General features: G+C 42.6%; 1 protein-coding gene across 3 annotated transcripts in view; it reads left to right on the top strand.

The window, feature by feature from the left end:
• INPP5F (inositol polyphosphate-5-phosphatase F) overlaps window positions 1-26,089 on the top strand; it is an 855,919-nt gene that overhangs the window by 732,494 nt on the left and 97,336 nt on the right. For all 3 annotated transcript variants that reach the window (XM_069239234.1, XM_069239233.1, XM_069239235.1), the window contains 3 exons: window positions 6,480-6,608; window positions 14,898-15,015; window positions 16,062-16,260. In XM_069239234.1, coding sequence (XP_069095335.1) covers window positions 6,480-6,608; window positions 14,898-15,015; window positions 16,062-16,260 — 446 coding nt within the window. The remainder of the gene's footprint in view (window positions 1-6,479; window positions 6,609-14,897; window positions 15,016-16,061; window positions 16,261-26,089) is intronic.

Raw genomic sequence — 26,089 nt, 5'->3', positions numbered from 1 at the left:
GTTACATCTTTTCATGTAGGCCAGTCCATCACGTTTTACTCACCTCCACATCCTTCTCATGAGGAGGAGAGACTCCATTGTCTGGATCCAAAAAGAGCATTGTGTTCTATCTCAATCGTAATGAAGATTTCCGGTTGGACGATCTACTCTTGTTGGATATGTGGGTGCGAAGAAAGGGAAGGCAGCGCAAGAACATACCATCTCTTGATGGATACTTCTTTGCATCAAGATGTGCTACGCTTTGGCAAAGAAGCAACCCCCTGAGGGCTTGCACGCTCATTCCACCAGAGCAACTGCTGCTTCCAGTGTGTTAGCACGCAGAGTTCCTGTCCTAGGTATCTGCCAGGAACCTATGTGGGCATCCTTGCACATGTTTACTAAACATTACTGTCTAGACCGTCAGTTCCATAGAGACGGCTACTTTGGTCATTCGTTCCTGCAGGACTTTCTAGTATGATCTTGGTTTGCAGCCCACCTCCGAGGATGGCATTGGTTGGGTATCTATTCTAAGGTAAGGAATCTGCAACTAGAAGTCTCTATCAAATGTACAAGTTACTAACCTTCGGTAACAATATATCTGGTAGAGACACTTTCTAGTTGCAGATTCCTAACCGCCCACCCATCCTCCCCACTTGAAAATTGATTTCTAGGGACCGGGCTTCCCCATTAAGGGCCTAAGCTCTGGCGCACCAATTTCAGTGTTCTTTGCGGCTCTGTGGTTTGGCGTGGAAATTCGTGAAAAGAAACTGTCGTCACTGTGCTGAGGCGGCATCTATGTACTACTCCCGACATCATCACCCCCACTACGACACAAAAGACACCCGCGGAGTCCACTGATGTCACCTAACGACACACAAGGATATTGCTCGAAGAAAAAAACTCCAGATCCAGTCTGACGCCTGGGGTAAAATTCTAAGGTAAGGAATCTGCAACTAGAATATGTCTCTACCAAATGTAAGTAACTTGTACTTTTATATATTAATTGTATGTGTTAACATTGTTTGCATAATTGTTAATTTTTTAAATATAGTTTGTAATTTTAAGTGATTTAAGAATTTTTTCTTTAATTGTTAATAATAATTTATAGTATTGTAGCAGGTTGTTAGACTTGTAGAGGATAGGGTGGGAAGTTAATTAAGTAAAAATTATTTTTTAAGTAAGCATGTGATTGATATTATTTATGTATATTATGTAATATTGATTTATTGTAGTTATATTCTAGTTGCGAGCTGACATTTTTAGAGGTATAGGGAGGGAATTTAATGAGATAATTAACAAAGTATAAAAAAATTTTTTAATTATGTACATTGTCTGATATATTTCAGTTATATTTTAGGTGCAGACTGCTGGGTTTGTAGGGGTATGGGTGGGAAGTTAATTAATAGTTACCAATTAATAAAAAAAAAATTATTGAAGTGATTATTATGTACATTATGTAATATTGATTTATTTAGTTATATTTTAGATGCAGGTTGCTAAGTTTGTAGGAGTATACAATGGGAAGTTAAATAATGTAAAAATAATATTTATTAATGTATAATTATTTAATTGAATAATTAAGTACATTGTGTAATAATATATTTTAGTTACATTTTAGGTGTGGGCTACTGGGTTTGTAGGGTGGGAAGTTAAGTAATAAATATTAATTGTTAATTATGTAATTGTTTATTAATTATGCAAATTGTGTTGTACTTATTTATTTTTGCTAAGTTTGTAGAGGTATATGGTGAAAACTTAAGTAATAAATAAGCAATATTTTTAATTGAAAATGTATTATTACATTGTGTACGAATTTTGTAAATTTGGAAAACTGCTTATTTTTTTATATACATTTTATGTTAAGTAAGAATATTTATATTTAGAGGTTCATATTTTCATAAATTGATTGGGTTATTCAAGTATGTAATGTGTGTAAAGTGAAGTTGTTTACCTACTGTTCCACACACTGGAGTGGGAATAGTAGGTTTAACCCCTCCGAAGTCCAGCACTTTCCCTATTGTTGCACAGGCTAGAGTGGGAAAAGTAGGTCTTAATATTGATTAAGTATATATATTTTAAAGATTTGTTTATAATTTTAATTTTATAGTATTTGTTTATAAAGTACTTTTTTTTTAATTTATAATTTTATATATTTTGTTTTCTAACTTATTTAATGTTTTAGATTTGCATTGATAATAAGCTTTCTGTTCTGTGTGGCAGATATATACATATTCACTGAAAAAAAACAAAGGTTATAGGGAATATATATATATTCACTGAAAAAAACAAAGGTTACAGGGAAGTTATTGTTAGCTTCTGAATTTACTCGTACAAAACCATAAAAATTCAGCATTTATAGTTAGAGTTCTTTCAAGTAAATCTAACTTGCGCCCTAAGGTAACTTTATCTTGTGCCTTTGCCATGCACAGTCTTATTAATAATTTTATTGCAAACGTTGCAGTGATAATATCAAAGATGCCATACAGTATCTTGTCAATGATATAATATGTGGAGTGATTAGTTGTGCATGGCGAAGGTGCGAGGTATAGTTACCTTAGGGTGCGAGTAATAGTTACTTGAAAGAACTCTAACTATAACTTCTGAATGTCTATAGTTTTATTCGAGTAAATTCATAACCTAACTATAACGTCCCTGTAACCTTTGTTTTTTTTCATTGAATTTCTCTTTTTTTTAACGTAAAGTAATTTTAATTGCTCTAAGTTATTTCTACCCCTGCTGTGTAATGCCTTTCGTCGTGCGCAGCCAGGCCTTGTAGCCAAGCCCTTATAACCACCCAACCCAGCGCCACGCACGGCCTTTGGCCATGCGCGGTGCAGGTTGGCAACAGGGTTTGTCTCTGTCAGTGGATCTTTTAGCGAGTGTCTGAGTGGGTCTGAAAGTGGGTGTGTGGGTCTATGAGTGGGTCTGAGTGGGTGCTTGAGTGTCTGAGTGGATGTGAGTCTCTGAGTGCATGTATGAGTGGATGAATTAGTGTATTAAAAAATGTGTTCTTTCTTTCAAATGTTTTCATATTCGCGAATATTTTGTGAATAATTTGCGTAAATTGGTGAAAATGTGCACATTTTCACAAATACCACTCATGGTGACAAAAATGTATTTGAAACCCATAATTTGACCCTAAAACACACGTATATTGCATCCTTGGGGTCACGGTACCTTCAGCCTGACTCCTTATGCTACTTTCAATTAGGATTTCCACCCCGGGGACCGTGACCCATGAAATAAAATGGAGCCGCAACTTTCTAGTCAGGTTGCTGTCAGCCAATTACAGTGCTTCACTTAGCATGCTCATTCTTAAATATTTGCAAATTTTTGTGAAATAATCACAAAGTCTCTGTGACCAGAGATATACAAATTTGGAGCTCCATAAATATCTCAAAAACTACTGGATGGATTTACACCATCTGCCTACCAAAAGCTACCTTTCTGCAAAATTTGGTGTGATTCGCAACATCGCAACACTTTTTTTTGAAAATTTTGTGTAGATTCGTCAAACGACACCAAAGATATCGGCAAGTAAAAAAAAACCACTTTTTTATGGAGACATGGTTCTAACTATAACTACTTAGTGGGGACTTCCACTAGGTAATATATATATATGCTTTTTATATTAGTTTAAAGAGTTAAAACATGTGCATATATACATATATGCACATGTATATACATGTATGTTTATATAAATATATATTGAATATTAGGGAGATTTAATTTACATTATATTCATGGTATCTATTAAAACATTTAAGATTTACTCCTTTGAAAAAATAAATATATATATATATATATATATATATATGTGTGTGTATATAAAGAAACAATCGTTTTAAAGGATATTAGTGTGAAAAGATATTTATTTCATTATTTTTGTACTTACCATTATAAGGATAATAAGTTAATGTTTTTGTAAACAATATTTTTGACATAACATTTCTGTTACACCGTATTGATTGGTGAATCCAAAATCATGTCAATGACCTGTTCAGGAATTTGAAGGCCATGCTCCCAGCAGCTTCTTCCTGAAGTGCTCCATCTTTTTGACTCCTTGTCCAAAGGTGTTGTGGAAAAGGCACCAGGCGTCAACTTGGAGGAGCAAGAGGCCTGTACTACTAGGCTCTCAGGAGATGTATAGGAGAAGCGGAAGGGTAGATCACCTGAAGCTGCTTTATAGCACCTTGCTATGGATCTGGATAAAGTGATGGAAGTTGCCAATTTCTACCAGATTGCATGAATAGCCACTGTCATGGCTTCATTGAATGGCAGCAGTGGTTGTGAGGCATAGGACTCTTTATGCAGGACCTTGTTGAGAATATTGGATTTTGACTCAGTGAAAAGGAAGGTCCAACTTGTCAGCTGCCCTCCAGATAGCTTGATAAGAGATAATCTCCCTTGGAGGAAGCTCCAGTGGGTTTGGGGTGTTCCCATTGTGTGGAAATGTGAAGTGCACTGGCATCCTTAAGGCATGCAAAGTCCTGGTTCACAGATGGAGTCTCAGGCTCTGTATCCTCCATAGGATCTTCTGTCATTTCCTATTCTGACAGCAGTTGAGATGGAGCAGGCATTCTTGGTGGGTTGTTGATGTACGATTGCATCCAGTCTCATGCAACATCTCTTTCTTGTTCTTCTTTGAGGATTTTGACGATGGAGGTAACTCCGGTGTCTGGATTTACGGCACCCTTGTTGTTTTTCTTGTGCCCTGGCAATAAACGTCTTGGCCTCCCTTTCTTTAAGAATTCCCTTGGCATGCATCTGCCAACAATACTCGCAGCGCTTCACATCATGGTTAGATCCCAAGCGCCAAAAGCAGATATTGAGGGAGTCTGTGATGGATATCTGACCATCACAGACCCTACATGGTTTAAAACCGGACCATTTAGGTGGAGACATTTGAAGAGAAAAACTACATCTGAAGTGATATTATATTAGAAATCACTGATCATCTGAGGAGAATTGGCATGGAAAAGAGGGAACTTACTTCAGAAAGCTGCCAGGGATGCTTTCTGGCTCCAGTGCAATATGCAGTGCTAAAATGGAGCCAAAGCCCCCTACTGGTGTGTCAGCACGATTGTATTGAAGAGCTTCTAGATCCATACTATTGTCTACTATTCAAAGGTTGAGGAATCTGCAGGTAGAATTATCCAACAGAATAATATGAAATTTTTCTCTAGATTTAACAATTTTGATTAATATTGGAGATGTAATGTGCTTTAAACATACTGTTTGCCACTAGATTTATAGAATGTTTCCTGGGGAGACTGCACAAACCCTATTGTAAAATGGTATTAAATTGAAATAGGTTTGTACCAAAGCACCATGTCACTGTTTCCATCTTTCTATCTAAAAGGCCACAAGCCTATTTATAGAGTGGCCTTAAAATATTTTAGTGTTGACCAGTTTCGATTTCTCAAATTATTTTAAAGTTCATTATTTGCCAATTTCAGGAATTCTTTGAGAGAAGCTATACATCGGTCTTTATCATTTTTTATCACTATCACTGTTCTATAATTTGCTTTATATACTCAGTTTACCGGTGGCCCCAGCATTACTGTTAGTCACTGCTTCAGTGTTATGTTTGCATAATGTATTCATACCAATCCAGATTTCCCTGTCTACAATAAACATTTTGCTACCGTGTTCGACAGAGTGATCACACTGAAAGACTGCCATGGAAAGGGCAGAAGCAAATTTTCACATAAATTTGCGGACATCATCCACTGCATGTTAGGAAAACAAGATATGTGTGTACTCTGCCTTAGATAGTACATAACCAGTATCCACAGGGATTGGCAGAACTTTCCAATGGTGGATTTTCCCCACAGAATCCAACCTCCTGTAGTGCCACATGCAAGGCATAAACAGCTTTTTTATTGGAGCATTTTCCACCAGGGCATCAAACTAAAAACGTGTAGCATTTCCACCACTCAAGTGGCAGGGGATGAAATTCCACCAGAAAAACTCTTGATACGATTCCTTTGTTTTGTACTTTTTAAAAGGCTTTTGACTAATAAAGGGGATTTCTTTTGAGAGAGACGTCCGTGTGCTGTAAGTTCTTTTTTTATGGAAAATGTGTGTGAAACGTCTTGCCCTATATTAGATTACCATACATCTTGGTTTTGACTTACTTGTACAATTTTTATATAAATTCATGTTGTTTGTAAATATCTCCTGTTAAAGATTGCTCTTCAGAGTTTTTTTCAATTTTATTGAAGGTCTGTTTTTATTGCTGAACGGTTTGTTCTTAGCATTTTTTTAGATATATGAACACCTTGGCAATCATGACTTGTTTCTTGTATGATTTATGGTATTAGTTTCTTAAGATAGATCCATTTGTGCAAATATGTATGCACTCTACGGAAGCTGGAGTCTTACATTTATTTTTTTAAATGTGTTTACTAGAAATATACTGAAAATTCTAGACTCTCATGCAAATATGTTTTTTGGTCACTCATGTGTCAATTACTAATCTGCATCTTTAACTTTAGCTGAAGAAATTAGGTGTGATGCCACCGGAGCAGCCACTTCCACTAAAATGTTATCGGATATATCAGATTATGTGGGCAAATAATGGAGATGCCATCAGCAGACAGTATGCAGGAACTGCAGCTCTAAAGGTAAGACGTAAGGCAAGGCCCCAGGCTAGACACGATGCTGCCAAGCTTGTCATGTATACGGTAAGAACTTCTGCTTGTTTGTTCCAAAGGCATTTCAATCCTGATGCATGGGTCATTTCTTCTGTACTTATCTTTAAGGATTTACTATAGAGGCAATTAGATTTCAGAAGGTAAATGGGGGGAACCATCCATTTGTGCTTTTTCACTCCAGAGTTCTTCACAAGTCTTTCGTCCGTGGTAGGATGTACCTCTTAAATCCTTAGTCTCCGGCAAGTAATAGTTATTGATCACTGGTAATTGGCTCTGTGTTTTCACGTTTAGTGCCAGTCTTGCAGTCCTGCTCCATCAAGATCACATATGCACACTTTAGCAGCAGCAGGTGAAGCATGCGGCTGACTCAAATGATCATGCTAAGGACAGAGAGTAGTCAGTTGTGAATTAACTTTTACCTGCTGCAACCCTCTCTGCTAAGCCTTTCCCTAGTCTTCCAGATGCACATGTGCCTCTTCCTGATCCTGAGTTCTCCCACCCAGTTGAATAGTGAACCTACCACTTCACAGGTCTCAAGATTATTGGGGTGGGGGAGGAGGATAAGTGTGAGTCCTGTTTGGGGGACCAGATGCACACTGGTCTCCATGAACCAATGCTGCCAAGCCCTGCAGTTAGGGGCTACTGGGAACACAGTTTCTTCAAAAGGTTCTTTATGGCAAGGTGGAGTTTGCAAGTTAACTGGACAATATGTTGGAGCACTACACAATCCCAGCCACTCAGCTCAGGAAAGTCATTGAAGCCTTCCGAGCATAGGGTGTTGCTTGGAACTCAACTGGGCCACTACTGGGTCACTTTCAGATGAGGTTTGTGGGGAGTTTTAGCTTAGACTGTGCTGGTGTTAGAGCAAAGGTTTGATATGCATATTAAAATTAATTATTTAGCAATTGAAACACTATTGTTGTGATGTAAATAACTATGATTTCCTGGCATAGGCTAAACTAGGTGTAAACTCCATTTTGTTCCCTAAAGCATCCATAATATTCTTTGTTTGTTTATTTTTCATTGTCAACACACGCTAAAAAAAAGGGGACTGTTTTTTTGTAATGCCATGTTATTCTTGAAGAACGCCAGAGGAAGCCTCACAAGATACTTTTTAAGGCTCTTTCTGCTCGCTCACTGTAAGCTATTCAATTATAAGTCTTTCCTTTGTTTACATAACCTGATTATTTCTGTCACCTCTGCTGTCATTAGATCGGAACGGCACTTACTAGTGTTCATTTAGGATGATAGTGGTATTTTGTGACGATTTGTAATGCTGAATTGTGATTTTACTACGATTTTACACATTTGCGATTTCCATTGGTTTCCATCATAACATTTATTATAAAAGGGTCCCAATTTGGGTGGTCTGTACTAGGGATGGTACCCGCTTCCCTACTGATTTGCTACAAGTTTTGGACTTAGTGTATTTTTCAGTTATACGTAACTCTGCATTCATTTATATTCTAACTGCCTTCATGGCAATTTATTTCTGAGCCTTATGACTAATTTATTGAGATTGCTATAGTTTTGCCTTCTGGACTGCACTTTAATATTTTAATACATCTAATAAACCTTCATGGTTCTCTAAATTACTTATCTCTGTGAGGAAGATGGTTTATTATAAGGTTTGCTTGTGCAACCTCACCATCTAATAAAGTTCCACTTCCATACCAAATCCAGTCCGGTTTGTTTAAAAAATCCTTAGGTCAGTCCTGGGTTGCTGTTGCTCAGAGCAGTCTGTCTTTTTCGAGGGAACAAATGTAAAGCATTAAGAAGTACCAAAACAGTTGAAGGTGAAGACAACACAATAAAAACTTATAAAAATAGGTTGATGGGGGCGTGGCCAAAATGGCAGCTGTGTAGGAGCGACTCTGTACAGCCCCATCGCCCATTACCACCAGCCGGCGGCTCGACCCACTCTAGATGCCAAGAGGGCTGGTCCCAGCTGCAGCAACCACATTCCTGTTACCAGATCGGAGAAATCAACATAAAAAGAGCTAGACCAATGCTGCCACTGGCCTCGGCCCTTCAGCATGGCAGCCCCAGCAGAGGCAGAGTGCTGACACCATCGCGCCTGACCTGAGCCTCGATTTGTGACCACTGGTGGCCCGGATCAAGATGCCCCAATGGAGAACCAACAAACCTGATCCTCAGAGCCAAGGCCAGCCCGGCTGCCCCATCACTCCACAACTCCTCTCTATGCCCATCCTCCAGCGCTGATGGTCCTGAAAATACATGTGCCGAGCCTCTAGCTTCCCCACCTGAAGCGTGCATGCTTTTGATGATCCGGAAAGACACTGTTGTGGTGGTGGCTATGTGGGGCAGCGCTAAATTATGCATGTGCCCCGCAACTCGGTTCACTGATACAGCTCTCACTAGTTACCACAACGGCATCCCCACCCTGGGATACATGGTGGACCAGAGAGCCCTCGACGTGCCGAGGGCCAGTGAATTTCAGCCAGGGGACAGTGGTGAGTCCAGGCCTTCACCAACCCATATCCAGCTAGCAGAAAACACTACTGCCTCACCCCCTTCAACTGATGACTGCAGGAGGGGCTCCGAGTGATTGAGGTAACGGTTGGGGCGATCAGTGCCCGGGGCGTTAGCCGGACTGAGTCTCTTCGAGTTTCAGCCCTAACTAGCCTGACTCCAGCAAGGGCCTTGAGACTTTGGAGGTCGAACACCAGCTTCCACAGGAATTATAAAGCTCATACTGAGCTCAAGAAAGATACAAAAGACATGGCAGAGTAAGGGCATCAAGTGGCAGCCTTGGAAGCAAGCAACGATGCTAAAGAGGAAGAGCTTGACCAACTCAGGTGGGAAATACTGGAGCCTCAGTACTGCAACATGGAATTACAGAACCACCTAGAGGACTTAAAAAAACGATAATGACGCTCCAGTATCAGAATCAGAGGTGTCACTCTGCTGGTTAATGCTGGGAACATGGAAGGGATACATCACCCTCCTCATTTGTCATACACTTCCAGAGGTGGAGAGGACAGAAATTTCTCTTGACCGCACCCACAGAGCGGGACGACCACCTACTGCCACAAGCACTACTCAAGATATCCTTACCTGTGTTCATCACTACCTCTAGAAACAAACTATCATGGCGGCAATGTGAAACCTCATTTCCCTTGAGGTGGCGAAAAAATCGGCTTTATCAGGATTTCTCCCCAATTACACTTCAACTCCGTTGCTCACTCAAACCCTCCACCCCTTCATGAGCATGGCATTAAATATAAATGGGGAAGGGGGCACCTGTTTCACCTAATCTTTGTATGAATTAATGAAACCCATATGATTTGCACCATGGACCAGGCCCGAGACATCCTGGGATTGTGTTATCCTAATGGTGGTACGCCTCATCAGGACCAGCCCCAAACTGCGGCACCCAAACAACCAGGAGGCAAACGAGAACGATGCACCCTCAGAAGGAATGCTCACAAACCAACAGCGGATGAAATAAACCACCCATGCTACCCTGTCCACCACACCCAGAGAGATGGGTGCCTTATTAGAACCACATCAGCGACTATCCCCAACAGTCTGAGGAAGGGACCATGTTTTCATTTGCCACACTAGCAAGGCGGCAGAGCTGCCACTTAATCTCTTCGACCAGGCCCGTTGTTTTGCTGTTCCGAATGGCTCCCTTGGAGGGAGTAGCTGAGTTATTTGTTCCTCTCCGAGTTGTTCTCCCCTCTCCACCAGCAGTTAAGCACATCAGCACCCTCTGCACTATAACCACAACTACAGGACACTATGCAGAGAGCCACAACCTATCCTTTGCTTACCATACAGAAAACTCATTACCTCCTACCCTCAAATGGTTAAGATATGAGTCTTTCCGTCTGAGGCCTGACCACCTCTGCAAAATAATTGGCTCTCCTCTCCCTACCCATAGACTCTGATTTTGATTTCTGCCTCTTACAAGAGACCCATCTTTTGAGGAAAGACTGGGAGCGGGCAAAGTCCTGTTGCTTCAACAGACAATATTTCTCTTCCAGGCCAGGCAAGGCATCAGGAGTAGCTATTTTCCTGGCTACCATATTCCAAGGGCAGGTCACATGGTCACAGACAGAACTGCCTGGAAGACTCCTATCACTACACGTTTCCCTTCACTCATGTACTTTCACACTAGCCACTTTGTATGCACCCAATGATAACCAAGAACAGTTCATACTCCAAGCATTAGGCCTTATTACCTCTTCTGCTGGTGGTGACCTTGTAATAGGTGGAGACTTCAATCTTGTACCCCACCTAGACTTAGATAGACAAGCTCTTAGGACGGTTCATACTGGGTCTTACACTGCAATGGGGCTGTGCTGAATAGCAGAGGCTGGACTAGTGCACACCATGCGATCCCAACAACCCAATGATAAGGGATTTACCTTCTTTTCTGCTTCCCACCAGACATATGCACAGCTCAACTATTTCCTGACCTCACGTCGCATCCTAGCACCCAGTGGTGAGGCTGAGATGTGATGCTGTTGGACCATTCCCCAGTCATTTATTTTTAACAGATTCGAGGGCGAGAACTCCCCCACACCCCTGACTTGCTGCCTCAGTGACAAACTGCTAACATACATCTCCACAATCACAGAGGTCAAGGAGGCGATTCAGTGATTACTTCAAACAAAACACCCCAGGCATCCCCATTGCCCTGTTATGGGACTCACTGCAGGTGATAATTAGGGGCTCCTTTATAGCCATCTCTGCAATAATAAATTGAGATGGGAGAAACAGACCACATTAGAGGGACCAGTAAAAGAACTTGAGGAGGTAACGAAGATATCTGGGGCCCTTTGGGTTCGAAGGCAACTGACTTTAGCTAGGAAACAGCTCAGGGCACTCGGCCAGGACAGGGTTGAGCATGCCTCCCTATGCACAAAGCAAAGATATTACTCTCAGCCTACCCTGCACTTCATTACCACCTTTAAAGGTGCACTTGCTTGAGGTGGGCATCTGTCCAGACTAAGTCCTCTGTAGTATAGCTTGATTGCAGTCAGGGAAGGCCCTAGGGCTGGACGGCTTCAGGTTCAAAAAATCTTTGGAGCCCAACTGGCCCCTCTCCTCACCCACCTGTACAACTCCTTTGGGGACACTGGCAGACGTACTGACTCTACAAGAGGTGGTGATCACTGTAATACCCAAATCAGGGACCCCACAAAGTGTTCCTCTTACTGCCCTATCTCCCGGCTCCCACGTCAATGCTAAACTTTTCACAGGCATCCTAGCCACCCACGCAAAAAGAATAAGTGATGGACGGAATGCTGAACAATGTCAAACATTCACCCCCAGTACAGAGATCTGGGCCTAAATCCATTGTTGTTTTACTTCCCATGCCATTCCAGTTTGGACCCAGCCATATGCAAATCAGTCTTGACCCTGTTCCCCATGGGACCCACGTCTGGATACACCCAGACGTGGGTCCCTTGCTCACTGTGCCACTGGATTCAAGCTAGCCTGGCTGATGAAGGGTGAAACCCTGAAACCGGCCCCAGGATGCTTGTTTCCGGTCCAGTGAGGACCTGGCTTGGCTTGTTCGGGCTGGACTGTTCCCAGGAGGCACAGGGTCAAGACTGATTTGCATATGGCTGGGTCCAAACTGGGGGTGAGAGTTTGCATTGTTCAGCACTCCGTCCATCATCCTTTTGTGTTGCTAAACTTGCCCTAAGTGGGAAGGGTATGCCCAGATGTGGGTCCCTTGCTCACTGTGCCACTGGATTCAAGCTAGCCTGGCTGATGAAGGGTGAAACCCTGAAACCCGTCCCAGGATGCTTGTTTCCGGTCCAGTGAGGACCCGGCTTGGCAGTTCGGGCTGGACTGGTCCCATGAGGCACAGGGTCAAGACTGATTTGCATATGGCTGGGTCCAAACTGGGGTGGCATGGTGAGCAAAAGAACGATGGATTAAACCCAGATCTGTGACTGGGGGTGAATGTTTGCATTGTTCAGCACTCCGTTCATCATCCTTTTGTGTTGCTATCCTAGCCACCCACCTCAACCTGTTCATGCAAGGACCATCGATCCAACCAGGCAGACTTTATACCAGACAGGGGCTATAGCGATAACACTGAGTGACTTCTGCACCTTAAAGATAAAGTACCCCTGCACTCCTTGTATCTATAGATGCTAAAAAAGCGTTTGCTCTGGTGCACTGACATTTTCTTGGAGCACCCGCAAGAATGCGGGCTTCATGTGCACTTTCAGAAATGGGTAAAGTGCAGTTATGCCAATCCTGCGGTGAGAGAGAGATAGAGTCACTAGCCGAACCTCCCAAGCCTTCCCAATAGCCAGAGGCCACATCTGAGTTTCCCCCTCTCCTCCTTCCTGTTTGCCCTATTCATGGAGCCTTTCGCCAAACTGCCCTATACATTGAGCCTCAGCCTAACACATCTGCAAGAACTGACAGATAAAAGGCATACCTATTCGTTGTCAGGAACACAAGGTAGCCTTACGTGCTGACGATGTAATACTGACACTTACATAACCTCTCTCTTCCCTCACGGCATTGCTAGACAATCTCCAGGCCTTCAGCGCCAACTCAGGGTTTAAAGTGAATGTCCAGAAATCTCACAACCCGCCAGCAGGATAAACTCCCCCTTGAATGCCAGTTCCTCCTCCTGTGGGTCAATCAATGGGTGCCATACCTGGGGCTTAAAATCTGCACAACATCAGTCAGGATGGTGGAGTGTAACTGCGCTGACCTCCTCAGTGCGGCCCACTTGGACCTACAAACCTGAAGTGGGGGTGAGCTTTTATGGTTGGGCAGAATTGCTGGAGTGAAGATGACTCTTCTGCCCAAGATCCTCTATGTCATGCAAACACTCCCCTTTCAACTGACCCCACTTTTACTTAGCAAACTGCAGCAAACGTTGGAGTCCTACATCTGGTAAGGCAAAAAACCACGCATGGCTCGGAAAAACTCGCCGAAACGTATCTCTCTCATGATTTTTTAGCAGCCCAACTGCACAATTTGGTGTAGTGATACAGACCACTCTCGGAGAAACACTGATGTTTTATAGATTAAAGCAGTGCTGGGATCCATCTTTGGAATGTTTCCTTGCTCCCTAAGAAGCATAGGCCCCCAGGAGGGGGTTGGTGGAGGGTTATACATATCATCATTCAGTACATGCCACAGTGGAGGCAGGGGACAGAGTAATCCTGGCTATAGGCCTTTCCACATCCATCTCTCCCCTCATTCATATCATTGGTATTCCTGCTTTCCATCAGCACAGAAGGGCAATGCATATATCCCCTGGTAGGAGGTGCAATGTAAAAGACCTGGAGATCTTTTCGACCATGAAGGGCTAATGGATTTCTCACAATTGCAAGCCAGCTAAGGGATTCCTGACCAGGAAGCCTAGCACTACACTGCAATTAAGCATTGGGTCACACAACCGATGATCCAGCACTCTGCCAGAGACCCCTAACAAACTATGAAAAATGTCTCATCAAGAGAACCGGGAACAAAGGCTTGCTCTTGGACCTGTATGGCTTCTTGAACAAAGTGTTGGATACTTCAGAGGACTTGTATGGCTTCTTGTTTATTCTTGCTTTGTGGTGGGGTTTGACATGTACACAGACTCTATATTTTATTGATACAGATAGGTGGAAACTGGCTGGTAGATGTCTGAGTTGGGGGATGATGGTGGGGTGCGGAGGGAAGGTGGGAGAGTTGTTCCAGAACTGGTTTCTGTTTATTCTGTTCGGTTTTGATCTTTTGGATGCTTACCCAAGTATCCTGTATGATGCTCGACTTATCACTGAAAATAACATTTTAAAATATTTTAAAAAAGATGACATGTATGTGGCTGGGTCCAAACGGAGGTGGCCTGATGTGCGAGAAATTATGATTTAGGAAGCAGCCTGAGCATTTCCCAATGGCTGAGATTAATTCCAGCATTCAGTCCATCACCTTGTTGTTTTACTTGACTGCAGCACCGGCAGTAAGTGGCTTCAGAAACTATCTTTAAAGAAAATCACATGGCCAAGTACTTTTTGAACAAATGGAACACTATAGTGCTATGTACGTGATGTTCAGTTATGGAATCCAGTATCATGAAATGTAATTAACTGAGAAGCAGATAACTAAAGCATATACATTTTTGGGTTATTTTAAGGCTGGATAAAGTTCTGCTTCACAAAGCATAGATCTCACTATCTCTGCACATCATCAGGTTTTATTTGTCTTAACAAAAATTTGCTGGAGACTTCCTTGTTCCAATAAGAAGGAAATCACTTTGTCTTTCAGGGTGACTTCACCAGGACTGGTGAAAGAAAGCTGGCTGGGGTAATGAAAGATGGAGTCAACTCAGCAAACCGATATTACCTGAATCGTTTTAAGGATGCCTATAGACAGGCCGTCATAGGTAAGAGCTCAGTGTCTACATGAAAGAGTCTAGAATTCACATAACATTTTTTTCTGAAATATTGTGCTTCATTTACTTTATTATGTGAGTTGATGCTACACTGCAAACAGACATTTTTTTATGAAAGTCACCTTTTGTCAGTTTGTTGGGGATTATGGTGAAACAGAAAGATAGTAGTTGTTAAGAAATCTCCCTATATAGGGAGTTTGAAAGAGTGGTACCAAGAAGTTCCAAAACCTTAGACGGTAACTGTGGAATGGCAGTCCTAAGGAGAGGTGCACACAAATAAGGAGTGAGAAAAAGTCCTTCAAGACACTCAGAGTTAAATTATTCTCATGAACATGGATGAGAGCTGAAGAAAATGATGAAAGTGAAGGCTTGCAATAGACAGTGAAAAAAGGCCTTGAGTACATGAGTGAATAAATAAGGTCTCATAGACAGTAATAAGAGCTCCTTCAGAAGAAGTAATAGAGACTCTAGGTGATGATACTAAGCCTCATATACATAAAAGCCTTCTGTTATAGGGTGAGAATAGTCTGAGGTCTTAGGAAGCAAATTCTTTCTTGCCCATCTGAGATGTGAATGAAAATAAGACGAGAAATCCTACAGTCGGGATAAAAGGTGAAAGCAGGACTATTAGTAAAAAGAGAGAACTTGCAGCTTATGATCAGGGATTGATAGGAAGAAACATGTTTAGAAGCAGGATATGACGAAGCAATAAGAAATCACCAAAAGGGGAGGGTGAGAGCAGAATGAGAAGAAATCAAAGATGGGCATTAGAAGTGAAGTGAAGTGAAGTCAATATTTTAAATGGGCCAGGGGGCTATGAATATAATTTAGCGTCCCAGTTGCCCAGTGTTCTTGTTGATGCAGAATACCTTTACTTCATTCTGAAGGGACATTAACATTCCTTATAGGGTCAGGCACCCTGGCCTCTCCTAGTTTGAGACATTTTTCTATATATTTTGTGGTTTCATTGTCTTTCCCAGTTAGCTTCTTAATTATCTGTACAAATCCACATAAATGTTCACATTTGTTTGTCTTAGATCTGTTGCAAGGAGTCCCTGTGACAGAAGACCTGTATTCAATATTCTCCAAAGAGAAAGAGCATGAAGCATTACACAAGGAGAACCAGAGAAGCCATCAAGAACAAATCAGTGTTTTGCTGCAGAACTACATGAAACTGCTGTTGCCAGAAGACGAGAAATTTCATGGTGGATGGGCGCTCATTGACTGTGATCCCAGGTCTCTGCTCATTTACAGAAGAATATTTAATTGGGAAATCCTTCTAAACCTGTATCCTTCTGTGACACTGAGGTCAAAGAAAAGTGAGCCACCAGCAATGGTTACAAATGAGTCTTTACTTGCAGGGTATATCACACTGCAGCTGTGATATTTTAAAGGCAAACAGTCAAATTGCCTGGTCAGCTCCTTCATGATCACTCTTCTAACAGTCATGGAGAACGGTGATGGATTGGTCTGATGCACTGTTACTGTCAAGCCTGACTGTAAGAGTGCGAAAGAGCAGTGTACGAACACACACACTGTGCAGGCAATGGTGACACCTTTAATTTTGCCTAATTTGTGTGTGTCCTGTATGCGGCAGGGTTTGGGTGACAGTCACGGTGACATGAAGAGACTGCTACAAGTAACAGCATTTTCTAGGCTCATGAGGAACAATTGGCTCACCCTGAAATGAGTTGGACCCAAACGTCCAGTTGTCACCTACCTATCCCTCTTTAGATGGTCAACCAGTGAAAGGAGAACTTGATCCTGGAGGAACAGAGGTTTATGTATGCTCTTTATTCACCACTATCTACTTCTAATATATTTATTAAACAGGCAGCGATAACACGTGTCGTTATGATTGGGTCTGACTTTCTATTGAAAGGGCATTTTTTTGTTGATGATGATGTCTCTATTTGGCAAATCTGCTTGAAACTTTCCATAAAAAAGTAAATGCCCCTTGGGTTGTTTGTAACAAGATTTGTGTAGGTTCGTCAAGATGGGACCAAAATAGGGGGTTTCAAAAGTGACGGTTCCCATTTTAACTCCCATAGTATTCTTTTCTCTTTCATAGCGATAATAGGAATTACACCCAATTTGCCATAAAAGTAGGACTATACTAAGTGCCTTTGCTTGGTTTGGTGGAAACCCATTCATTATTTGTCTATTAACTGGCGTTTGAAAAGTGTTACATTTTTTAGAATACTAGACTGTTATCCTCAGAGGCCTGTGAGTCTGCGGATCCAAACATTTAAAATAAAAAATACTCAAATCTGATTGGCTGAAGGAGCGCCTTCTCCCGTTAGCCATTTCGTGTTCGCAGATCCACAGTCCAGTCCTTGAAACCGGAACAATATGATAGACCAGTCACAAATTCAAGAAGAACGTTGCCGATACAGAAAACAAATTGAAAGACCACTTAAGGGTACATATGAGCACACAATGACTCTCAGGCACATATGGGGAGCCTAAAACCAGCCTCTGCAATCAGTGAGAGCTATGAGCCTAGAATAAGATTCACAGTCCGAAAGTACTGCAGCTATTGGCAAATCTGCAAGTCCTTAAAACACCAAAAAAAGAGAAAGGAGGCATCTTGTTAGTTATAAACTCCATATTTTGAAAAACAAGTAGGTCCAAAGCCCCTAGAAAAACAGGAGCCTAGCCTTTGGAGGACACCATTTGCATCCCTCTGTGAACAAAAAAAGATATTCATAGCAGTACAGTAGCTTTACAACAGTGTCCCAACAACAGAGCCAACAGAGCTACGGAACACCAGGCTGCACTTCACAGTCTCCATTAACAGAAGTTAGAGAGGAAGATGTGACTGCAATACCTTTAAGATGAAGAGGGCGTGTGGTAATCCTAGTATGCCCCAATCTACATATGAGAAAACAGAGCTGTGTCATGGTGCATGCCCACAGTAGGTGGATGAGGCCTTCAAGCCCAGTGACTTAATGAATAATAGCTGTGCATATGATGCTAACACCTAGAATAAGTTGTTATGTCAGACTAATATATCTTCACTTCTTCATTAAGATATAAAAACAAAAGAAAGTTAGTGGGTTAATTTTCATGCACATGTATTTATAGTTTGTAATAGAACAACAAATAATAACATTTTAGATATACAAAGTATGTACAGTTATTGTTTTCTTTGTTTCAGCATTAAGTTAGTCAATTACATTTAGTAATCCTACAAGGCAAAGGTGATACATCAGACAGCCAACACATTTCACCCCTTGTAACTGCACACGCCCTTGGCTTTCTCAAGAATTATTTTTAGGTTGTGCTAAAAAATAAAAAAAATAAAAAAAGGTCAGTTTTGCAAGCCTAAAACATAGCTGAACATAGGCCCTTGCTGCAGGCCAGATTGTGGCCAACCACAGCTGGACATGGCCCCAACCTCACACTGCGAAGGTCCTGAAATTTGGTCGCAAATAGCAGAATAGGTGTGAGTGCCAGTTGAATGTGATGTATGATTTAAAGAACCCAGCAAATGCACTAAAAACAAAGGTTAATGTTGTTGTGTGTTATGTTTAGATTTGCTTGTAAGACCTTGAAGTATGCTTAAAGAATTCACTGAAAAAAACACGGTTAAAATATAAAGTTATGGTTTCATAACAAAATCTACAAACCACTGAAATTCACCAGTTATTTTTAGGTAAACTAACCATAACTCCCACCTGTCATGCTCTGCTTATGACCCCATATATGACATTTCTCATAACGTTAATTGACATAATCATTCACACCACACATCTGAAATTACATCACTGGTGAAATCATCTATCATAGAGCCATTAATAGACTGTGAACCATAAAGAAATAAAAATAAAATGAGGGGAAAAAAGGTCTACCGTCATATGCTGCAGGAGTTGACTGTCTGCTGAAATATGGGCAAAGGACCTGGCTGTGGAGGGCCTGGCAGGGCAGTGCACAGTGGGAGTTAGATGCCTGCATGGATTTGGGTGCAGGGCCTGGTCCTCTTCCAGGCCTTATGGTTAACCCATGTTGATGCTGTTTGACATGTCATCCATGTTTCATTTAGCAGGGCATGAGTGATGTCATATATGAGGTCATAATCAATCCAGGGATCCAAGTAATGGTTAGTTTACCTAATAATATCTGGCAAATCTCCATGGCTGATCGGGCTTGATTTGCAACTATACCTGCACATTAACTGGTAACTGGGTTGTCTGAATAGTTCTGCAGTGCTGCCAGGTTGCACCCTCCAAGAATGTATCACTACAGGGGCATATAAGAGTCCAACCAGAACCAGTTACTGTTTTTCTGCACCTCATCATAGCAAGTCCTGCGCTCTTTTTGTACTTCTCAGGTGAAAATCTTCAGTAACTATATCAGTTTTTTCATCCTAAGGTTTTAGGGTTTAGCAGATGCTATAAAAAGATAACTTTGTTGGATCCATCTGACATCTGTATGTGGGATCAGGGATGTGACCATGATCTATCTGCCTGTGACTCTTGCTTCAAAGTGCATGTGAAGACCATCAGAGAACTAGAGGCCAGGTTATTTTTGGCCACGGCCTCCAGGCATACTGCAGAGCAGTCCTTGGTTTCCCTTTAGTAATTCTCCTGACAGTGAACACAAAATGCCATAAGAAGGCAAGATCACCTTCGAGGAGAATGGTCAGGTTCCCAAGACTGATCGGAAACCCAGTGCTTTTCCCAGACACCAGTCTTTACCTTCTCATAAGAGCCAGGTTCAATACTAAAGAAGATGCAGTAAGGGGTTTTGATTACATCTTACAACCCTGCCCAGATAGAGGTGATGATGAGCATATTCAGGATAGCCTTGCAGCCCTCATGGCCACTACCTCAAGACAGTTCAAGAACACCCCACTTTGTGCCTGCACAGGCTAGACTTTGGTGCCACTTCCAAGGAAGCATGTGCCTATCAGGGCTCCAAAGCCTATGCCCTTGGATTCACCTTTAGCTCCTTCACTGGCAGACCTTTATATCAGATCATGGCACCTCTTTCGCCTCCACGGTTGGCAGCCATCTGAACTGCCTTGATGACAAACCCTTTCCAGAGCTCCTCCCTAGCGCCCAAAGGTTTGCTTGCTTGAGAAATTATCAAACTCTGATTCTCTAACTATGCCAAGTAAATATTATAGCTGCACAAAGGACTATAGCTTTGAGATGAAAGTCTCCGCCCACATAACAATACCAATACTGACCTTTTCCTGAACTTTTGAAATGATTGTAACCTCAATTTCACTCCAGATAAGGCTGTCTGATATCTCTCTGGGTCTCTGTTGGAGGAAGTCTGTTAGTCATTGATAAGAGACACTGCATAGGCCCTGGATCTGCCTTTGCCCACCAGTCAAAGGAAACGTCTAACAATTTGACTGAAATCTTGCAACCATCCTCTGCAATGGCAGAACTGCTGCTGCTCTTTAATGAAGTGCTTTTAGAGCTGGTAGCTGCCTGAAATTCGCCCTCAGGCCCAGCAGTCCAAAGGCAAATTGCACAACAAAACACAGGAGAATCCTTCAGCATTTCTGTCATCATAGTCCTCTCCAGAGAGTCTGGTGCTAACGTTAGCCATAATGCCTTCCCTACAGGCCCCTCGGACTGAAAGTTTAGGAGGTTGGAGTCTATGGGCCGTCAGGTCTTTCCACTGTTATTGCCGCTTACCTGGTTGGCCTGCCATGTTTATACACTATTGGAGCCGGCAAAATGACTGTCATCAGCCTTACCAACCACATGACAAACAAAGGGTCATTGGAGATCATGCTTTTGGAGGAGAGGATTTAACTCCCTTTATATCTGAATCCCCAAGAAGTATAGAGACATGAGACCTGTCTTGGACCTTTGCTCTTGAATATGTTCATTTGGCAAGATAGTTTTCAAAATGCTATCATTGAGTCTGGTTCTGTAAGGGCCCAATAATGTGCACTGGCTGTTATCACTGTACCCGTGGGACACCGATTTTTATCTGACAGTACAATACCTGAGGTTCACATGGGGTCTCACCTCTATTATTTCACAGTTGTACTATTTGGTCTGAGGACCGTACCACAAGTGTTCATCAAGATGCTGCTGCTAGTGTTGGCTTCACAAGGAAAGTCAGGAGCCTACATAGTTCTGTACTTGGACGACTAGCTACTTACAAAACATCTTCAGTGCCACTTGTCGCTGTTGCATTACTTGGACTTTGCCTTCAGTGTCCAGAATTGTCCCTTTGTGCCCTTGTAGAGGTTGACCATCATAGGTGCATTGTTACATACACCCTTGTCTGAATGCTTTCTTTCCATCCTATAGGATAACACTGCACACCAGATGGCTAATGAGAACCCCTAAGTGATGCTTGAATAAACAGTTACTACAGCATCTTTGTAGGCTTCTCTAGATTCATGAAAAGCAAAGCAGTAACCAAGAGAAACAAAACTCACATAAGGTCATGCTTTGCCCTAAGAACAGCTATGCCTTGGCCAATAAAGATCCTCCACCTGGCAGTTGTGCCCATTCCACAAAGGCCATGGCACTTACTGCTCCCCTTATCACGAATATTTGGTGGCTGGCATGTACTGGGCTGCCACATGGTCATCCTTGTATGCATTTGCTAAACCCTATTACCTTGCTTCTCAGGTTCATAGTGACGTTACTTAGCCAGGGCTGTGTTACATGAATTCCTTGGTTATTTTGCACCTCTCATTGACGCCTTTCTTAAAGTACGGCTTTGGAGCTCATGCATATGGCGAGGAATGTGTAGGAAGAAGTATCCATTAGAAAGAAAAGCTGCTTAGCTTCAGACATGATTTTCCTGGTGGGTACAATACCTTTCTGCAGCTTCCTCAGCACCCTTATTAGTGAGTTAGTGCCGTCATTAATAAGATTCCAAGCTATTCAATGATAGTCTACTCTTATTGTCATTTTTGTTTCTGCTCTGTATATTTCTCTACTCACTGCTCAGTAGGGCACAGAACAATTATCAAGAACTAATGCCTGCATGGTATTTGGCACCTTATGTGTCCCGGTGTCACATCTTAGGAAAACAAGTTACGTCTGAAGCCACAAGGTGTCACCCAGTCATGCTGAAGGGGAAAAGGTTTGTGGGTCCATTGTGGCACCTCAGTGAGTAATCTGCTGGAAGCTATAGTATCTACCCGAAATCTTGTTATGAAAGATAGATTACCTTTTCATTTGAACTCTGTTTTTCTCCCTTTGAAAACTCATTTTCTGATAAAATCACAGAGGGTCCATCACCCTACTATGCACATTCTTTGCTCCTATGCTTAACTAGCAGCTCAGTGAGATTGGTCCCATGTGGATGTTGATGTTATGCTACCTACCAAAGCATCTACTCCTGTAGATGGGATATATTTTTGGAATGGTGTGCTGCTTAAGATCTCTTTTCCCCTTTCTATTTCACAAGTTCATTAGTTCCCTTAAAACAACTTTTACCCATTCTCAAACCAATTGTGGGTACTCTGTCACATAGTGATATAACTGGAAACACTTAATGATTTTAAAATGCACCTTCCAGGCTTCAGGTGGGTCCGACGGGTCCACATATTTTTCCCTAAAGTATTCACCTCCAGATGATGCCGTGTGGCTCCACCAATGAGTCAGTCTCAGGACATGATTTGACCTGAGTATATCAGGAAAACATGAAAATAATGCTAGGAATGCTTGAATTAATCTCAGCCACTGGCAATTACTTGTGTCCACATCTCAGTTCACTGTTTTATTTTACCAATCAGGTCACCTCAGACAGGACCCAGCTCTTATACAAATCAGCCACTGAACTGACAGGCCATGTTCCCTCTGACAAGTTTTAGTCTTTTTGGATCGCTTCAGAAGGGCGAACGTGGATTTCAGTGGCTCTGTGAGCATGAGACCCCCAACTAGGCATACCCATTGCACTTAAAGTATTGTACTGAGGAAGCAAAAAGGATTGGTGGAATCCTTACATTAATCTCAGCCACTGGTAATTACTTTGGATTGCATGCAAGTCCTCCTTTTTTTATTTGTTTTGTCCACCATGTCATCTCAGAGAGGAACCAGCAAATATTCAAATCAACCTTAGTTCTGCACCAGTAGGAACATTTTAGCTCAAACTGCCAGGCAAGATCCCCTCCGAACCAGGACACAAGCAACCCCAGACCAGCTTTAGCTGCTTTGGAGTATATCAGGTGCCAGCCTACTTGCTGGGTCCGTTCTTGTATTTCTGTGACTTATCAACACAGTCTGGAATGCTCTTTCAGCTTTTGACCGCAAGTAGGTACCATAGGATGCTTGTATGTAGTGGCTGGGATTGTGATATGACCATCTGGGAGTGGGAGGCCATGTTGTTTTTGGTTGGTACCCACAGGGAAACCTCCAAGTGGACGCCCTCTCTTTCAAAGGAAAGTCATCTTCCATGCAACATTCTCCTAAAAGACCTTACCACAATGAAGGATACATCTTCTTCTTTGAAGAAGTGGTCCAGTCCTATGTCGCTCCCTGTCACCAGACTCTTCCTTGTCATTAGGCGACCTACCCCATCACCCTATGCCCCTGACCACCCTGTCCCATGCTCTTCTCCCCACCTCCTGTCCGGTGCTTAAGATGATGAATCTGGAGTTTCCTGTTTGTCGGCAGACCCTGTAGTAAGTGATGCCTTCCAGCTGGTGATATTCCATCTTTTCAGGATGGTTCCACAACCCTCTGGTATAGTGGCTACTCCTGTTCAGTGAGCTTGGTGGCTCCCATCTGATGCTGTGCCTCCATAGTCCCGGCACCCATAACAAAGTCAAAACTGGCCAGGGTGCCACACCCCATTCGCTCTGGCCCTTCTGAAGGTGATTCTGCCCAAAGAGCTGACTCCAACTCCAGCCGAGAAGTCAATGAAATTGTCTGTGTGGCAAAGGAGAAAGTAAAGGTTACATTTAATGATGAACCTTAATGATGAACCCTATTGGACTCAACTCAAAGATTAGCTTGTTTGGTCAAGATTTTCAGTTTATATTCAAATGCCTAGACTGTGGAGGATAAAGAATATAGCTAGACTGAGGATGATGACTTAGAGGCTGACCACCTTCTGCCTCCTTGTAATACCAATGTTAGGATTTATTTAGGGCTTACAAATACCAGTGGCCTAGATACTTCTCCCGAAGGGATCATTTCATAGCCCTCAGTTCCTGCTTCAGAGGTTGTGTCATCATTTACAACAGTATTTAGGATTGCAGGGGATGCCTTGAAAGTGACTTCACATTTTACCGAAACAAAATCTTACATTCTGGCAGAAAATCTTGCAAAGCTGTACAGCTTCTGCAAAGCCCTAGCTTACATTTTGTAAGGCTCTCTGGGCCCTATAATGGCTGCCTGGGAGGAACCCTTTTTGGTGTCCAACAGTCCACAGGTAGATCTGCCAGGCCTGCTCCAAGTTACCTGCTCTAAATATCCTCCCTCATCACCGGAGGGTTTGCTGTTTCAAACATAGTCTTCAAAGCAGAACACCAGTCCCTTCCATATAAATCCCCCAGAAAGAGAATACAAGATGTTTGATGCCTTGGGTTGCAAAGTTTTTTTTCCTTTGGCAGCCCAGCTCTTGGCATAGCAAACAATACCTACTTTTAAAATCTCTGTCCATGTCCAGGAGCCGTCAAAACCTGTGACTGTAAACCTCCTAGCCATATAAAGAAGCCCTTCTCTGACATGGTGAGTGATGGTCTAGATGCATCAAAACAGTTCTTGAAGTTTGGCTTTAACTCCATGGACACAAGTGCTTATTTTATCGGTACTGGTGGGTGTGTTCCACTGGAGATTCAGATGTCCACCTATGCCCATAGGCATTCCCTTTAACAGTGAGTGGCTATTTGGAGAGCAGGACCACTCTTCCGTGGAACATTTTAAAAACAACAGGGTTACAGCTCATACCCTAGGACCCCACCACACAGCAGTTTCACCAACAGTATCAGATGTTTCATGTTTTTCTAGGGCTGTGCGGTTATGACAGCATCAGTCATCTCAGCCTACCCAAACACCTCCGCCTGTATATTGCTCATTTCAAGCTTGAGGTGGATCCAGAGGGCATCTCCAACAGCAGATTGATCCAGTCAGCACCATCCTATGCCACATCAAACCTGTCTGACTCTTCTCATCATGCCCCCAAATACTACTTGATATTGGGGAGGGTAGTGGGGACCTAGCTCTTTCAATTTGCAGTCCTCCCATATGAACTGACAAGAGCCCCATGTTTCTTCACAAAAGTGATGGTCGGAGGTCTCAAATACATGTATTACCATACTTGGATGACTGGTTGATGAAGGTGGAGCACTTTATTCTTGTCCACAAACATTTCCAACAGACTGTGGCTTTACAGTCTAGCTTTACAGTCACCTTTCAGAAATCTGACCTTACTCACACACCCAGACACTGACCTTTATTGTTGGGGTGCTTGCCACAGCCCTTAGTAAGGAATTTCTGCCCCTTTACAGGTTATCAGTTAATGATTCTGATCTGTCCGACTCAAGCATGGATCCCGGTCCTGTAAGACATGGCCTTGTGCATCTTTTTGGTGCCTCATGCCAGTTGTAGGAAGAGAGCCCCCATTTGGTGTGTAAGGAGGCAGCAGCTGCAACAGCATTGGTGTCCTGTAGCTCAGGTGCAGATTTTCCAGTTAGTGCATCAGGACCTGCAGTGGTGGCTGAACTCTGTCAACCTCCTGAGAAATCACCTATTCAGCCTTCCACTGGTTGTGGCAACTGTGGTCAGAAATACCTCCTCACCAGGCTAGGGTTCTCAGCTGGGCAAAGTGTCCGTACTTGCCCTTTCATTGTGCCGCGTCAGCATTTGTACTTAATGTCCTCAAGCCTCAGCCAGTCTGCTTTGCCCTGCAATCCTTTCTCTCCTCCAGCTCATGCATCATCGTCCAGTTTCTGTCAGGCAAAACTACTATGGCTATTATGTTAATAACAGGGTACTATGAAGTTGTCAATTGTATCTTGAGAGGAGATTTACCTGTGGGTATGGATGTTGCGACAAGGGAATTTCCCAGTAGAAGCCTATCTTACAGGCAACCTTACTGTCATAACTTATGCCCTCCTACTTCTCTCACTGGA

This window comes from Pleurodeles waltl, chromosome 6 (genome assembly GCF_031143425.1).
Source record: "Pleurodeles waltl isolate 20211129_DDA chromosome 6, aPleWal1.hap1.20221129, whole genome shotgun sequence".
NCBI lineage: Eukaryota > Metazoa > Chordata > Amphibia > Caudata > Salamandridae > Pleurodeles > Pleurodeles waltl.
The sequence above is the reverse complement of the archived record's forward strand: the minus strand, read 5'-3'. Positions and strand labels throughout refer to the sequence as shown.